The sequence below is a fragment of the Panthera leo genome, chromosome A2, assembly GCF_018350215.1.
Source record: "Panthera leo isolate Ple1 chromosome A2, P.leo_Ple1_pat1.1, whole genome shotgun sequence".
NCBI lineage: Eukaryota > Metazoa > Chordata > Mammalia > Carnivora > Felidae > Panthera > Panthera leo.
In genome coordinates this window covers 10,301,947-10,317,417 of record NC_056680.1, presented here as the reverse complement: position 1 = coordinate 10,317,417, position 15,471 = coordinate 10,301,947, and the positions used below count along the sequence as shown (strand labels likewise).

Genomic DNA, 15,471 nt, shown 5'->3' with positions numbered 1-15,471 from the left:
CGGTTAATCTAGCAGGTGTATTACTCTGCCCGGGTTGCTGTAACAAAACACCACGGACCGGGCAGCTTAAACAACAGAAGTTTATTTTCTCGCCATCCTGGAGGCTGGGAAGCCCACGGTCAAGGTTCTGGCAGTTCTCTTTTCTGGGGAAAACCTCTCTTCCTGGCTTGAAGGTGTCTGTCTCCTTGCTGTCTCTTCACATGGCCTTTCCTCACTGCACACACACAGTGGTCGGGCAGGGAAGGAAGCCCTCTTGTCTCTTCTTCTACAGACACTAATCCTATCAGATCGGGGCCCCATTCTCATGATCGCATTTAGCCTGTTCCATCCTTAGAGACCCCATTTCCAAACACAGCCACACCGGGAGTTAGGGTTTCAACATATTGAATTGAGGAGACCTACAAACATTCATAACAGCAGTCATGGTCAGTATTCCACTTTAGATGCCCTCAGCCTTGGCCACTCTTTTGCCAAGTCTAAGGCTCTCTCTGGCTACCGGAGACCACTCAGCTCATGCTCAGGACAGATGGGAGTATCAGAGAGTAAGCTATCCCTGCAAGCACTGCTTTCCCAATAAATGGTAAGATTGGGCAGACAAAAGCATTACCAACCGTAGCCAGAGCATGGAAAGAGCCCAAGCGTCCATCACTTGATGAGGGAATAAAGAAGATGTGGTATATCTATACAGTGGACTGTTACTCTGCCATAAAAAAGAAGGAAATCTTGCCACTTGCAATGATGTGGATGAAACTGGCATGTATTGTGCTAAACAAAATAAGTCAGGGGGAGATAGATACCATGATTTTGTTCATATGTGGAATTTAAGAAGCAAAACAGATGAGCATAGGGGAAGGGGAAAAGAGAGAGAGAGGGAGGCAAACCATAAGAGATTCTTAGCTATAGAGAATAAACCGAAGGTTGATGGAGGGAGGTGGGAGGGGGTAAGCTAGATGGGTGATGGGCATTAAGGAGGGATGTGCACCGAGTAACGTGTTGCGATGAGCACTGGGTGATGTGTGGAAGTGACAAATCACCAAACTCTACTCCTGAAACCAATATTACGCTATATGTTAACTAACTACAATTTAAATTAAAACTTAAAAGAGAAAAAGATTTCGCCGATAAATATCCCAGCCCCCCACCCCTTGGAAAGTGCCTCTGAAGTGTGCGCTCTACACCACCTCCCAGAGGTTCCCAGGGGAATTGAGTCCCTATCGCCCACAATGGAAACTTAGCTCTTTATTTTCTGCCTTCCTTTCCCTGTCTCATTTCACCACCTCCCTTCCAGTGTTTTCTGAGATCACCTCCCACATGAAGTACTTGCCCATGAATTCTTCTCTCAATGCCTGCTTCTCAGAGAACCCAACCAAAGTCAACGAGGAAAGGGAAGAACAAAGACAACCCATTACCTTGACTGAGTTGTCCTGGAAAGCCAGGACAGACCCTGGTGGGACGGGTATAGCCTCTGGCACGTATTAGATGCTCCATAAATCTTTGTCAAATGAATGTCTAAATTCCTCTTTTGTGTTCCAGACATTGATGAATGTAAACCACCCATTAGCGTATATTGTGGACTTAACGCTGCATGCCAGAATGTCGAAGGAAGTTTCCACTGCCACTGTAATCCTGGGTACAAACTCCTCTCTGGGGACACACAATTCGAGAATTCCAATGAGAACACTTGTCAAAGTAAGAAACGTCTTGTCTTCCTGTCTCCCTTCTTTGTTTTTCATTGAATCTAATGCCAGAAAGTGTGTGTGTGTGTGTGTGTGTGTGTGTGGTGAGGCTAGGACATGTTTCCATTTTCTGGAGGTAAATCAATGATGGAAAGAGGAGGAAAAAAAGGAAAGAAGGAAGTATAGAGAAATAATGGGGTTAATAAGACAAGTGGCCTTTGGAAATGGGGGTAATGAGGTGCTAAGACAGGATTCTTTGAATTGCAAAGAGGAACTCACTCAGGCTAACTTAAGCAGAAAAGATGAATTTATGATATTGGATTACACAATTGGATATGATATTGGATACACAATTATTGGATGTGTCTTGCAACTCGAGGACAAAAATACAGCTGGGCTTCAGGAATGAACTGAAACAGGGACTCTAGTGCACACGATCAGGGCACCTCAGTCTCTGATACTCTTTGGGTCTGCCCCTTTCTTCTTTTTCACCACAAACTGGCTTTCTCTGCCTTCTTAGTCCGCAGGACAGGAAATATGGCCGCCAAGTCCAAATCTTACCGTGGTTAATGATCCAAGCACCCAAAGATCAATCAGTTGACTCTCTTTTGGATCTAACTGCAGATTGTTTGGAAATGTACCAATTAGTCCAGTTTGAGTCATATGCCCACCTTTGGATCTCTGTCCAGAAGAGGCACCATCTTGTATAAGCATGAGCACTCTCACGGAAACCACATAGACAGGGAAACCTTTGCACAAGAAATATGGGAGATGATAGCTAGAAGAAGCGAGGGGTAGATGGTAGGGTAGGAACATCCTGAACTTACCTCCCCCCATGAAGACACCAAAGCTGCAACTACATTAGAGCAACTCTCTCTGAGAGCGACCCGAAGACTAGCCGAACAGCTCTTCCACAGGTAAAGACACGGAAATAAAGCCACATCAAGGAGGGTAACAGCAGCAAAACACGGTCAGGTCAGGAACCAAAACCCCCATTGCGGTGACCCACAGGCTGGAGGGATGTCACAAGTACAAAGGTTCTCCCTGAGCAGCAGGGCGTTCAGGCTCCACATCATGCAACACCCATCTGGGGACCTGCGCCAGGAAGGCAAGCCCCCAGAATGTCTGGCTTTGAAAATCAATAGGGCATATCTATCAATAATTCCTTTAAACGTAAATGCTCCAATCAAAAGACATAGGGTGACTGAATGGATTTAAAAACCAAGACGCATCTATCTGCTCCCTGTAAGAGACTCACTTCAGACCTAAAGACACATGCAGATCGGGGGCATCTGGGTGGCTCAGTCGGTTGAGTGACTGACTTCGGCTCAAGTCATGATCTTGTGGTTCGTGAGTTCAAGCCCCACATCAGGCTGGCTGCTATCAACTTGTCAGCATGCAGCCCACTTCAGATCTTCTGTCCCCTTCTCTCTTCCCTCCCCAAAATAAAATAAAATAAAATAGAATGGAATAAAATAAAATAAAATATGAAGACACGTGCAGATTGAACATGAAGGGATGGACAAAGATATTCAAGCAAACGTAAATAAACCAGCAAACCAAAAGCTGAGGTAGTGATACTTAGACTAGATAAACTTTAAAATAAGGACTGCCATTATATAATGATGAAGGGATCAATCCAATAAGAGGATATAACAATGGCAAATACGTATGCACCCAACATAGAAGCACCTAAATATATGAAGCAAATGTTAACAGACATAAAGGGGAAAATTGGCAGTAATACTCGATAGTAGGGGGCTTTAACACCCCCACTTACATCGTTGGATAGATCATCCAGACCAAAAATCAGTAATGGAACAGTGGCTTTGAATGACACGTGAGACCCGGTGGACTTAACAGATATATTCAGAACATTTCTTCCCAAAACATCAGAATACACATTCTTTCCAAGTGCACACAGAGCAGTCTCCAGATAGTTCTATGTTAGAGGTCACAACGCAAGTTCTCAGTGCATTTAAGAAGATTGAAATCTTCCAGATTTCAAGATCAAGATCAAGATCAAGATCAAGAGTCACATGCTCCACCCACCGAGCCAGCCAGGCGCCCCTGACCCAAAATCTTAGGGACACAGCAAAAGCAGTTCTAAGAAGGAAGTTTATAGTAATACAGGTCTACCCCAAGAGACAAAAAAAAAAAAAAAAAAAGAGAAAAGATCTCAAACACTAAACCTTATACCTAAAGGAATTAGGGAAAAAAAGAAAAGAGCTCAAAGTTAGTAGAAGGACGAAAATAATAAAGATCAGAGCAGATGTACTAACAGGTATTTATCCAAAGGATACAAAAATGCGGATTCAAAGAGGCACCTGCACCCCAATGTTTGTAGCAGCACTATCAGCAATAGCCAAATTGTGGAAAGCGCCCAAATGTTTATCAACTGATGAGTGGATAAAGAAGATGTGGTGTATATATACAATGGAATACTATTTAGCGATGAAAAAGAATGAAACCTTGCCATTTGTGACAACCGTAGATGGAACTAGAGTGTATTATGCTAAGCGAAATAAGTCAATCAGAGAAAGACAAATATATGCTTTCACTCATGTGTAGAATTTAAGAAACACAGCAGATGAACACAGGAGAAGGGGAGGAAAAATAAGATAAAAACAGAGAGGGAGGCAAACCATAAGAGACCCTTAGATACAGACAACAAACTGAGGGTTGCTGGAGGGGAGGTGGGGGGTGGGTGAAACGGGTGAGGCCGTTAAGGAGGGCACTTGTTGGGATGAGCACTGGGTGTTGTACGTAAGTGATGAATCGCTAAATTCTACTCCTGAAACCAATATTACACTATATGTTGACTAATTTGAATTTAAACAAATAAATTTAATTTAAAAAAATAAATAAAATTATATTCTACCAAAAAAAAACAATCAGAGCAGAAATAAATTAAATAAAGACTTCAAAAAAACAATAGAAAAAATCAGTGAAACTAAGAGAGGGTTCTTTGAAAAGATAAACATGTGATAAACCTGTAGGCAGGCTCATCGAGAAAAAAAGAAATTCACTAATTCATAGGAATCAGTAGATACACCTCACAGGGTATAGATTTCACAGGGTGTTGCAAGGATTAAGTAAGGTTTAAGTGAAATACTACCGTACAGAGCACTCAGGACACTGCCTACAAAGGTTTGCTAATGTGTTTCACATTTCATCTGGTTCTAATATAATATATATATATATATATATATATATATATATATATATATATAATATAACATATAATTGTATGTAAATATAATTATATAATATATAATATAATTATATAATAAATATATAATATATTTTTATATAATAAAATTTTATAATAAAATTTTATATATATATATATAATATATATATAAACTCTCTGATCCTACTAGGCAGACTTAACCTCAGTCTAATGGTTAACTGGGATGTCAGCATGTGTTGGCCTTTCCTCATTTTCCTCAAATAGAGATGGGGGTCCTCACAAAGTCCAAGAAGCTACGCACCAAGGTCTCATTAAGGGCTGATAACCAAAAACTGATACTCTTGTCTCAGTTGTCATTCGCAGCCAGCCTGAATTTTAAAACCAGAAGTATGTAATTTCCTGTCCCCTCGGCCATTACGGTTATTTTTGTCCAGCCAAGACTGAATTAAAGAATCTAGAGTTTACGTTTTCCTGCTTCCTCAATGCCAGAGTATCTCTACCCCAGCAATATTGGTATTTGGGGTCCAATCATTCTCTGTGGTTGGGAGCCACCGTGTGCATCGTAGCCTGTGAAGCAGCACCCCCAAGCCTCCACCGCTAGGTGCCAGTAGCGTTCCCCATCGCAAGTTGTGACGGCCAAAATGTCTCCAGCCATCGCCAACATCCCCTGGGGGCAAAATCACACCCACCCCACCCTACCCCCATCAAAAAACACTGCTTTCCACCAGGATAAGGAACTTGACTCTGATCTCTCAAAAGAGCACAACCTTGTCCGTGAACATAAAAAAAATGAGTTCAAAAGAAAAAAAAAAGAACAAAAACCAGACTCTTAACTATAGAGAACAAACCAGGGGTTGCCAGAGGGGAGGTGGGTGGGGGGATGAGTAAAATAAGTGATGGGGATGAAAAGTACGCTTATCCTAATGAGCACTGAGTAATGTACAGAATTGTTAAGTTGGTATACTGCACACCTGAAACTAATGTAATGCTATATGTTAACAATACTGGAATTTAACAGGTAATAATAAAAATTTTTTAAAAATAAAGAAGGGCCGCCTGGGTGGCTCAGTCGGTTAAGCGTCCGACTTCGGCTGAGGTCATGATCTCACAGTTTGTGAGTTTGAGCCCTGCATCGGGTTCTGTGCTGATGGCTCAGAGCCTGGAGCCTGCTTCGGATTCTGTGTCTCCCTCCCTCTCTGCCCCTCCTCTACTGGCGCTCTGTCTCTCTGAAAAATAAATAAACAAAAAAAAATGTTTTTAAATAAAAAAAAATAAACAGCATGGGTTTAGACCTTCTAAGTGCGAAGTTATTCACCCTGCCTGTCCATCTCTCTGCCCTTTCACTCTCAGTTCCAGCAGTAACTTCCCTTTATATCTTTTGCAGAAACCACTTCCTCAAAGACGACCAGAGACACGGAAGAGGTGAGTAGAAGTTGAGTCCTGGAACCCAGATAACAAGTATCCACAAAGCCCAAAATTAGCATGTGGGTGTGGATACCGTATACTATATGTGTGCTAGACATTGTATATCATACATATATGTGTCATATATATTTCATATTACATGTTAAGGTATATAATATATTTTAATATAGTTTTTAATTATAATAGAAAATAATTATGATATAATAGTACGATATTATATGTAATTTATATTATGTATAACTGAAATATGCATACGGGTTGCCATGTTTATCACTATACGTACATTCCTATGTATCTCATGGCAGAGTTAGATAGAGTGTGTATGTCCATATGGATGTGTGTGTGTCTGTGTGTGTATGCTGCCCCCGAAAGATAGGATCTATCCCAGGCCGAGAAAGGTGGACTAAATGAAACTGTACACAGACCCAAATAGCCAATAGCTTTAAAAAGATGGGGCTTGGGGCGCCTGGGTGGCCCAGTCGGTTGAGTGTCCGACTTCGGCTCAGGTCACGATCTCACGGTCCGTGAGTTCGAGCCCCTCGTCAGGCTCTGGGCTGATGGCCCAGAGCCTGGAGCCTGCTTCCGATTCTGTGTCTCCCTCTCTCTCTGCTCCTCCCCCGTTCATGCTCTGTCTCTCTCTGTCTCAAAAATAAATAAACGTTAAAAAATAAAAATAAAAAATAAAAAGATGGGGCTTTATTACTTTCTTTATTTAAACATTTTTATTTATTTTTGAGAGAGAGACACAGAGGTGAGTGGGGGAGGGGCAGAGAGAGAGGGAGACACAGAATCTGAAACAGGCTCTGGGCTCTGAGCTCTCAGCACAGAGCCCGATGCAGGGCTCGAACCCACGCACCGCGAAATCATGACCTGAGCCGAAGTCGGACGCTTGACTGACTGAGCCCCCCGGGCGCCCCGGGCTTTATTACTTTCTGACTTAACTAAGTCCAGGCCGGTGAGGCCTTTCAGGGTACCCACGTTCTTCCCATACTGCTGCTCCTCCATCCCCCAGCACCTTGTCCTCAATGATATGACCTAAAACAGGTTGCTCCAAAGCTGCATTTGTATTGGTGGGTGGTGGGGAGATAGAGTCCAGGGCAATTTGTCTGGAGCACAGGATGAAGAGGGAAGAGTTGGGAAAAGGGATACATCTACTCACTCTATAATATGCTAATGAAGTTGTGATCGTTTCCTTGGAGAGCTGTCTGAAAGCAACAATCCAGAAGCGGAAGGTAGCCCGGCCAAAAACTAGCTGCAAGGGAGGCTGGGACAACGTGTCCTTCAGACGGAGAACATGGTCCATATAAAATCTGAGGAACCCATTCAATGATGAAAAAGAAGGGGGAGGGGCGCCGGGGTGGCTCAGTCAGTTAAGTATCCGGCTCTTGGTTTCAGCTCAGGTCACGATCTCACGCCTCGTGAGTTCCAGTCCACATAGGGCTCTGTGATGACAGTGCGGAGTCTGCTTGGGATTCTCTCTCTCTCTCTCTCTGCCTCTCCCCTGCTCATTCTCTCTCTCTCTCTCTCTCTTTCAATCTCAATATAAATAAATAAACTTAATTTTTTTTTTTAAATAAAAGGAAGGGGGAGGGGAATGGATACTGTAGGCAATTACAAGAGACAGACCAAGAAAGTGCCTTTTAGGTAGCAATCACTTAGCATCTGTAAATGGACTCTGAATGTTAACAAAGGAAGGACCCATGTCTCTGAGAATCTATAGTCTAGCAGAATGGGCTGGTCCCTTCCTCTCCCCACTCCCCACCCTCACCCTGCTCTACTCCAGAGGGACTGCTCACACCTTGACCTCCAAGCTCCAGGCCTCCAGGTACATGCCGCTGTCTCTACCTGAAACTCTGGTCCCAGTACCTCACCTGGCTGGCTTCCTTCCTCTCTTCTCTGCTCAAGACTCAATTCAAGCATCACATCCCCCTGGATGACCTCCGTAAGCCCTCCCATATGAGTTAATACCCCCTTCCCCAGGTTCTTCTGCTGGAGGGATGCGGAGGTCAGAAGTACAGCCAGAGGTTCAAATCTCAGCACTTCAGTGGCAAGTGACATGGGCAAAATGACACAACCTTTCTGTATTAGCCAGGGATCTCCAGAGAAACAGAACCAACAGGGGACCCAGAAGAAAGAGATATGTTATAAGGAACTGGCTCATGCGATTATGGAGCCCCACATGTCCCAAGATACGCAGTAAACAAGCCAGAGATTCAGGACATCCAATGGTGTTGTTCCACTTCAAACCCAGAGGCCTGAGACCCAGAAGAGCTGACGTTTCAGGCAACCATGAAGGAAACAAAACCTCTGTCCCAGCTCAAGGCAGTCAAGCAGGCAGTCAGGCAGAAGAAAGTTCCCTCTTGCTCAGACATCTTGTTCTATTCAGGCCCTCAACCAATTGGACGAGGCCCACTCACGTTGGGGAGGGCAATCAGTCCATCTACCCATCCAAATGTTCATTTCATCCAGAAACACTCTCACAGACACACCAAGGGTCATGCTTGGCCAAATATAGCTGGGTACTCTCTGACCCAGCCAAGTTGACACATAAAATTAACCATCACACTCTCCAAGACTGATTTAGTCATCTGTAAGATGGGGTAATAATGGCCTCTACCTCCTTGGAAGGATGGAAAGGTTAAATGAAATAATACATGTGGAGTACTTAGCAGGGTGCCTGGTCCATAGTATACCTTCTTCCGTCCAGGTTCTCCATTGTTCTCTCTGGTGGGCCCACAACCGTCACAGTCATGTGTTGTCACCACCTACACAGTGAGCTTCTTGAGGGCAGGAATCAGCCCAAGCCCGCACTGGGAGTGCAACAAGTGTTCACTGAAGTAGTGAACAAATAATCGTGTAATTATCATGTAACAGGAACATTTCGTTATGAAGTTTCATTGCCCATTTCCTCAAACAGTGAAACATAGCGGGGCACCTAGATGGCTCAATCAGTTGAATATCCAACTCTTGATTTCAGCTCAGGTCATGATCGCGGGGTTGTGGGACTGAACCCCATGTGGGGGGCTCCACCCTGATTGAGATTCTCTGTCTCCCTCTCCCTCTCTCCCCTGCTTGCTCTCTCTCTCTCTCTTTCTCTCTAAAATAAAACTTTAAAAAAAGGTAAACATAGAATTACCATATGACCCAGCAATTCCACTCCTAGGAATATACCCAAGGGAACTGAAGGCAGAGACTCAGACACTTGCACGCCTATGTTCATAGCCACACTATTCACAGTAGTCAAAAGGAAGAAACAGCCCAAGTGTCCATCAATAGATGAATGGATTTTTAAAAAGTAGATCCCCAAGGTAGAAACTTATTGAGTCATAAAAAGGAGTAAAGCTCTGATTCACGTTACAACATGGGTAGACCTTGAAACCATCATGCTGGGTGAAGGAAGCCAGACACAAAAGGTCACGTAGTGTAAGGTTCCATTTCTATGAAACGTCCGGGACAGGCAAATCCACTAAAGCAGATTAGCAGTGTCCAGAGGCTGGGGGGAGGGGGCATGGGGAGTGATCGCTTCATGGGTTTTATTTTGGGATGCTGGAAATGTTTTGGAACTACACAGAGGTGGTGGTTGCACCACCTCGTGCATATTCTAAGTTGCCCCGCACCGTATACTTTAAGAGGGTGCATTTCGCATTTCGTGTTGTCCAAAGTACATCCCAGTTAACAAAATGCGCTGCCAGAAAAAGGTGCAAAGTCCTCTCGCTGGATCAGACACTACAATAGCAATTCTGAAGGGCAGATGCTCTGGTGCCTACCCTGTACGAATGAGTTTCAACCACGAACATCTCAGCTGTCATTTAGTGGACAGAGGTATGTTTTCTATGGAGGCTGCTTGTAAACTAGCAAACTCAGCTCAGGATTTCCACAAAGCTCAGACCAAAGGACCCAAACCTTAAAAAGATTTACTCAAACCCTGGTTCTGAATGTTCCTGCAGCCCTTTTTTGTATATCACTCTGCTTATAACTCTTCGGTGCAGTTGCATTTTCCTCCTAAGAGCATCCACGCCGCCCATGAACTCTGAGCACCTACATCCGCCAGGGACTGTTCTAGATGCTGTTTCGTGAAGAAGACAAAGTCCCTGTCCTGATGGGTTTTACTGCCTAGTAACTGAACACGCAAGCCTACCTCGTGTTGTTGGGATTCATTTTACTGCACTTCGCAGGTATCGTGTTTTTAACAAATTGAAAGTTTGGGGAGTCCCCCCCCCCCAGCTACGGAACAAGCCTGTTGGCGTCATTTTTCCGACAGCATTTGCTCACTTCGTGTCTTTGTGTCACATTTTGATCATTTTCACAGTATGTCAAACTTTTTCATTGTTATTACATCTGTTATGTTGATCTGTGATCAGTGATCATGAGCTGCTGAAAGCTCAGGGGACGATTAGCATTTTTTAGCAATAAAGTATTTTTTACTTAAGGTTTGCACACTTTTTTTTTTAATTTTTTTTTCTTAATGTTTTTATTTATTTTGGAGACAGAGAAAGACAGAGCATGAGCAGGGAAGGGGCAGAGAGAGAGGGAGACACAGAATCAGAAGCAGGCTCCAGGCTCTGAGCCATCAGCACAGAGCCCGACGCAGGGCTCGAACTCACAGACCGTGAGATCATGACCTGAGCTGAAGTCGGACGCTCAACTGACTGAGCCACTCAGGCGCCCCAAGGTTTGCACACTTTTTATGTTGATTGATTGGTTGGCTTTTTTTTTTAATGTTTATTTATTTTTGAGAGAGAGAGAGAGTCAGAGTGTGAGCAGGGGAGGGACAGAGAGAGAAGGAGACACAGAACCTGAAGCAGGCTCCAGGCTCTGAGCTGTCAGCACAGAGCCCAACGCGGGGCTCGAACCCACGGACCGCGAGATCATGACCTGAGCTGAAGTCAGATGCTTAACCGACTGAGCCACCCGGGCGCCCTTAAAGTTTTTATTTTAATGCCAGTTAGTTAACATACAGTGTTATATTAGTTTTAGGTGGACACGATAGTGATTCGACAATTGCACACATCAGCCGGTGGTCATGGGTTAAATAGGTGATGGAGATTAAGGAGTGCACTTGCGGTGAGCACTGGGTGACGTGAGGCTTGTACATTTTTTAGACATGCTGCTATTGCACACTTCATAGACTACAGTATAGTGTAAGCAAAACTTTTATAGGTACTGGGAAACCAAAAAGTTCATTTGAATAGCTTTACCGTGCTATTCACTTTACTACCAGGGTCTGGAACCAAACCTGCAATCTCTGAGGTGCGTCGGTACCCACAAATCCCCTGGGAAACTGGGTGAAATGCAGATTTGGACTCATGCCCCAAGAGTCTGCATTCCAAACAGGCTGCCAGGTGATGCTGATGCCGCTGGTCCAAGGACCACGCTTTAAGTACAAGGATGTGGGGATTCGCATAAAAATAGCCTTTCAAGTCCGCCTATATTACGATTTTGTTACACCTATATTTATAAAATTCCACCGCAGCCCTTCATTCTTTTCACCCTCTGTCTCATGTCTTTGCTTCACTTCGTAGATGAATTTCTTGATTTAAAAAGGCCAGTTAGAATGAATGTCTTTTCTTTTCCTCTCTTTTTGTTTTTTGGTTTTTGTTTTGTTTTGTTTGTTCATTTTTTTTTAATTTTTTTTTAACATTTTATTTATTTTTGAGACAGAGACAGAGCATGAACAGGGGAGGGTCAGAGAGAGGGAGACACAGAAGCTGAAACAGGCTCCAGGCTCTGAGCCGTCAGCACAGAGCCTGACGCGGGGCTCAAACTCACGGACCGTGAGATCATGCCCTGAGCCGAAGTCGGACGCTTAACCGACTGAGCCACCCAGGCGCCCCTTGTTTGTTCGTTTTTGCACAAGGAAAGAAACTGCTAGAAGACATATTCCCATAGGGCTTTTTTTTTTTAAAGCTTATTTATTTATTTATTTTGAGAGGGTGGGGGGAAGGAGCCGAGAGAGAGAATCCCAAGCAGGCTCCTCACTGCCAGTGCAGAGCCTGATGCGGGGGCTTGAACCCACAAACCTTGAGATCACGACCTGAGCAGAAGTGGGAAGTTTAACCAACTGGGAACTCAAGTGCCCCTAGGACGACTTTTGAGCTATAACAACTTCACTTTTCCTCAGCTTTGGCACCACTGACATCTGGGCCTGAGTCATTCTTTACCACGGTGTGGGGGAGGGCTGTCCTGTGCCTTCTAGGGTGTTCAGCGGCTTCTCTGGCCCCCACCCACTGAGCATCCCTCGGTGGTGACAATCCAGATGTCTCTAGACATCACCAAATGTCGCTGGGAGGCCAAAATCGCCCTACTGGAGCACCACTGTTTTATTCCTCGCAAGCTTACCACTCCCCTGATGGTAAAAGACGTTCATAATAACTATCCGCATCTGGACACAGACACTGTTCTTCGAAGATGGCATCTCTTATTCATTTAATCTTCCCCAAAACTCTAGGGCGTCCTTTTACTGTCCCCATCCTTATAAGAGGAGACCAAGGCACAGAGCAATCGAGTTATTTTTCCAAGTTTATGCAGCTGGTCAGTGGCAGAGACAAGATTCAAGCCGGGTCCTCTGGCTCCAGAACCTGCTTTCTCGTGCTTTCTACTTTCCCTCAGGGTGTGGGATCTATCAGATTGGATTTTTTTTTTCTTATTCTTTGTGTCTCCAAAGCTGCAACGTGTTGTTGAGAAATTCGAGTCACTTCTCACTAATGACACTCCATGGGCAATGGGAGAGAAGAGAGAAGTCGCATCTCGGGCCACAACTCTTCTCCAGACTGTAGAATCGAGCGCTCTAGAAACTGCCTTGAAATCCCCAGAGCAAAAAATCCAGAAAATTCACAACAGTACTGTGGGTAAGAAGAGGAGCTGGCCTGATACACACGGGGGCTATTACAAGCTGGAGTCTGGGTTACACAGTTAGAAAAGTAAATAAACACGCTGCCTGAGTCCATTTATATAGAATTCTAGAAAGTACAGTCTAATCTATAGTGACAGGAGAAGGGGGAGAGAGGAGTAAAAGAGCATGAGACAATTTAAGGAGACTGTTGGGAATGAGAGACACGTTCAGTACCTTGATTGTGGTGTTAGTATCACAGGTGCATACCGTATACACACTCTATGAAACTCATCAAATTGTACACTGTTTTATATGCAATTTGTTGCACATTAATCACACCTCCATAGAGCTGTTAGGAAACGAAGGGAAAGGGAAGGGAAGGGAGGAAAGAAAAGAGAAAACAGAGAAAAGAAAAGAAAAGAAAAGAAAAGAAAAGAAAAGAAAAGAAAAGAAAAGAAAAAGAAGGGAAGAAAGAAAAGAAAGGAAAGGGAAGGGAAGGGAAGGGGAAAGGGAAGGGGAAAAGAAAGGGAAGGGAAGGGAAGGGAAGGGAAGGGAAGGGAAGAAAAGAGAAAAGAGAGAAAAGAAAAGAAAAGGAAGGGAAGAAAGAAAAGAAAAGAAAGGGAAGGGAAGGGGAAAGGGAAGGGGAAAGGAAAGGAAAGGAAAGGGAAGAAAGAAAAGAGAAAAGAGAAAAGAAAAGGAAGGGAAGAAAGAAAAGAAAAGAGAGGGAAGGGAAGGGAAGGGGAAAGGGAAGGGGAAAAGAAAGGAAAGGAAAGGAAAAGGAAGGGAAGGGAAGGGAGGAAGGAAAAGAGAAAAGAGAGAAAAAAGAAAGGAAAGGAAAAGAAAAGAAAGGAAAGGAAGGGAAGGGAAAAGAAAAAAGAAAGGAAAGGAAAGGGAAGGGAAGAAAGAAAAGAGAGAAAAGAAAAGGAAGGGAAGAAAGAAAAGAAAAGAAAGGGAAGGGAAGGGAAGGGGAAAGGGGAAAGGAAAGGAAAGGAAAGGAAAGGAAAGGAAAGGAAAGAGAAGGGAAGGGAAGAAAGAAAAGAGAAAAGAGAGAAAAGAAAAGAAAAGGAAGGGAAGAAAGAAAAGAAAAGAAAGGAAAGGGAAGGGAAGGGAAGGGGAAAGGGAAGGGGAAAAGAAAGGAAAGGAAAGGGAAGGGAAGGGAAGGGAAGGGAGAAAGAAAAGAGAAAAGAGAGAAAAAAGAAAGGAAAGGAAAGGAAAAGAAAAGAAAGGAAAGGAAGGGAAGGGAAAAGAAAAAAAGAAAGGAAAGGAAAGGAAAAGAAAAAAGAAAAGAAAAGAAAAGATGGTCAATGGTTTCCAATCCTGAGTCTAGGATTTTGGCTTAAAAGTAGTTTGGTTGTTGTTTTTTTAAGTGTGTTTCTTTATTTTGAGAGAGCACGCACAGGCATGAGCAGGGGCGGGGAAGAGATAAAGGGGGAGAGAAAGGATCCCAAGCAGGCTCCCCACTAACAGTGTGGAGCCCAACGGAAGCTCGAACTCGCGAACCTGTGAGATCATGACCTGAGCTGGAACCAAGTCAGACGCTTAACCTACTGAGCCACCCAGGCGCCCCTAAGATTTTATTTTTAAGTATTCTCCATACCCAGTGTGGGACTCTGACTCACGACTCTGAGATCACGAGACACATGCTTCATCCACCAACGGAGCCAGCCAGGCACCCCAAAAAGTAGCGCTTTTTTGCCCAATAGTTACTGGCACATGTCACAGTGACAGTATGTCAAGCATCCCAGAAGGAACATCTCACTGCATATAAAAACACTTTTATCACCCTTGTCATATATATGTATGCTATAACCAGGTGAGGAGATGATATTGTTAAATAGCTTGACTTTAGCAATCATTTCACTATTTTATAAAATACCATAGCAAAACCCAGTATTAGATTTTTAAAAAAATAGAAAAAAAAAACACACACAAACAAACTAAATTTAGGCCAGCCAAATCTGCCCACAGCCCGGTCTTCCCATCCTATAGCCACATAGGTACACATCTGATGAAGAAACATATTTCCTGTGTGTGTGATTTTGTGCATGCAGTTTTCACGCATTACATCACTAACATATTTCCGTGTAAATGGTATACGTCATCATTACCTACATTATTATCTTCAACGGTTTATCAAATTGCACTGTATATAATTTATTTGTACTATATTTATTTCCCTATTCTGGGAATTGTGGGTTGTTGCCAAAGAACCCCGTGAAAAAGACCATTGAAAATTTATCTGTGTACATTTGTTTGATATTTTCTTGGGATAAATTCATAGATGAAGAATCATTAGGTCAAGGAGAAAAGAAACATTTTATAGAGTTTGATGCATATCACCACAT

At 43.6% G+C, this 15,471-nt stretch overlaps 1 protein-coding gene across 4 annotated transcripts in view; it reads left to right on the top strand.

Annotated features, from left to right (window-relative positions):
• ADGRE3 (adhesion G protein-coupled receptor E3) overlaps nt 1-15,471 on the top strand; it is a 47,242-nt gene that overhangs the window by 10,046 nt on the left and 21,725 nt on the right. For all 4 annotated transcript variants that reach the window (XM_042928688.1, XM_042928687.1, XM_042928685.1 and 1 more), the window contains exons 4-6: nt 1,534-1,689; nt 6,254-6,291; nt 12,959-13,142. In XM_042928688.1, the coding sequence (XP_042784622.1) occupies nt 1,534-1,689; nt 6,254-6,291; nt 12,959-13,142 (378 nt within the window). The remainder of the gene's footprint in view (nt 1-1,533; nt 1,690-6,253; nt 6,292-12,958; nt 13,143-15,471) is intronic.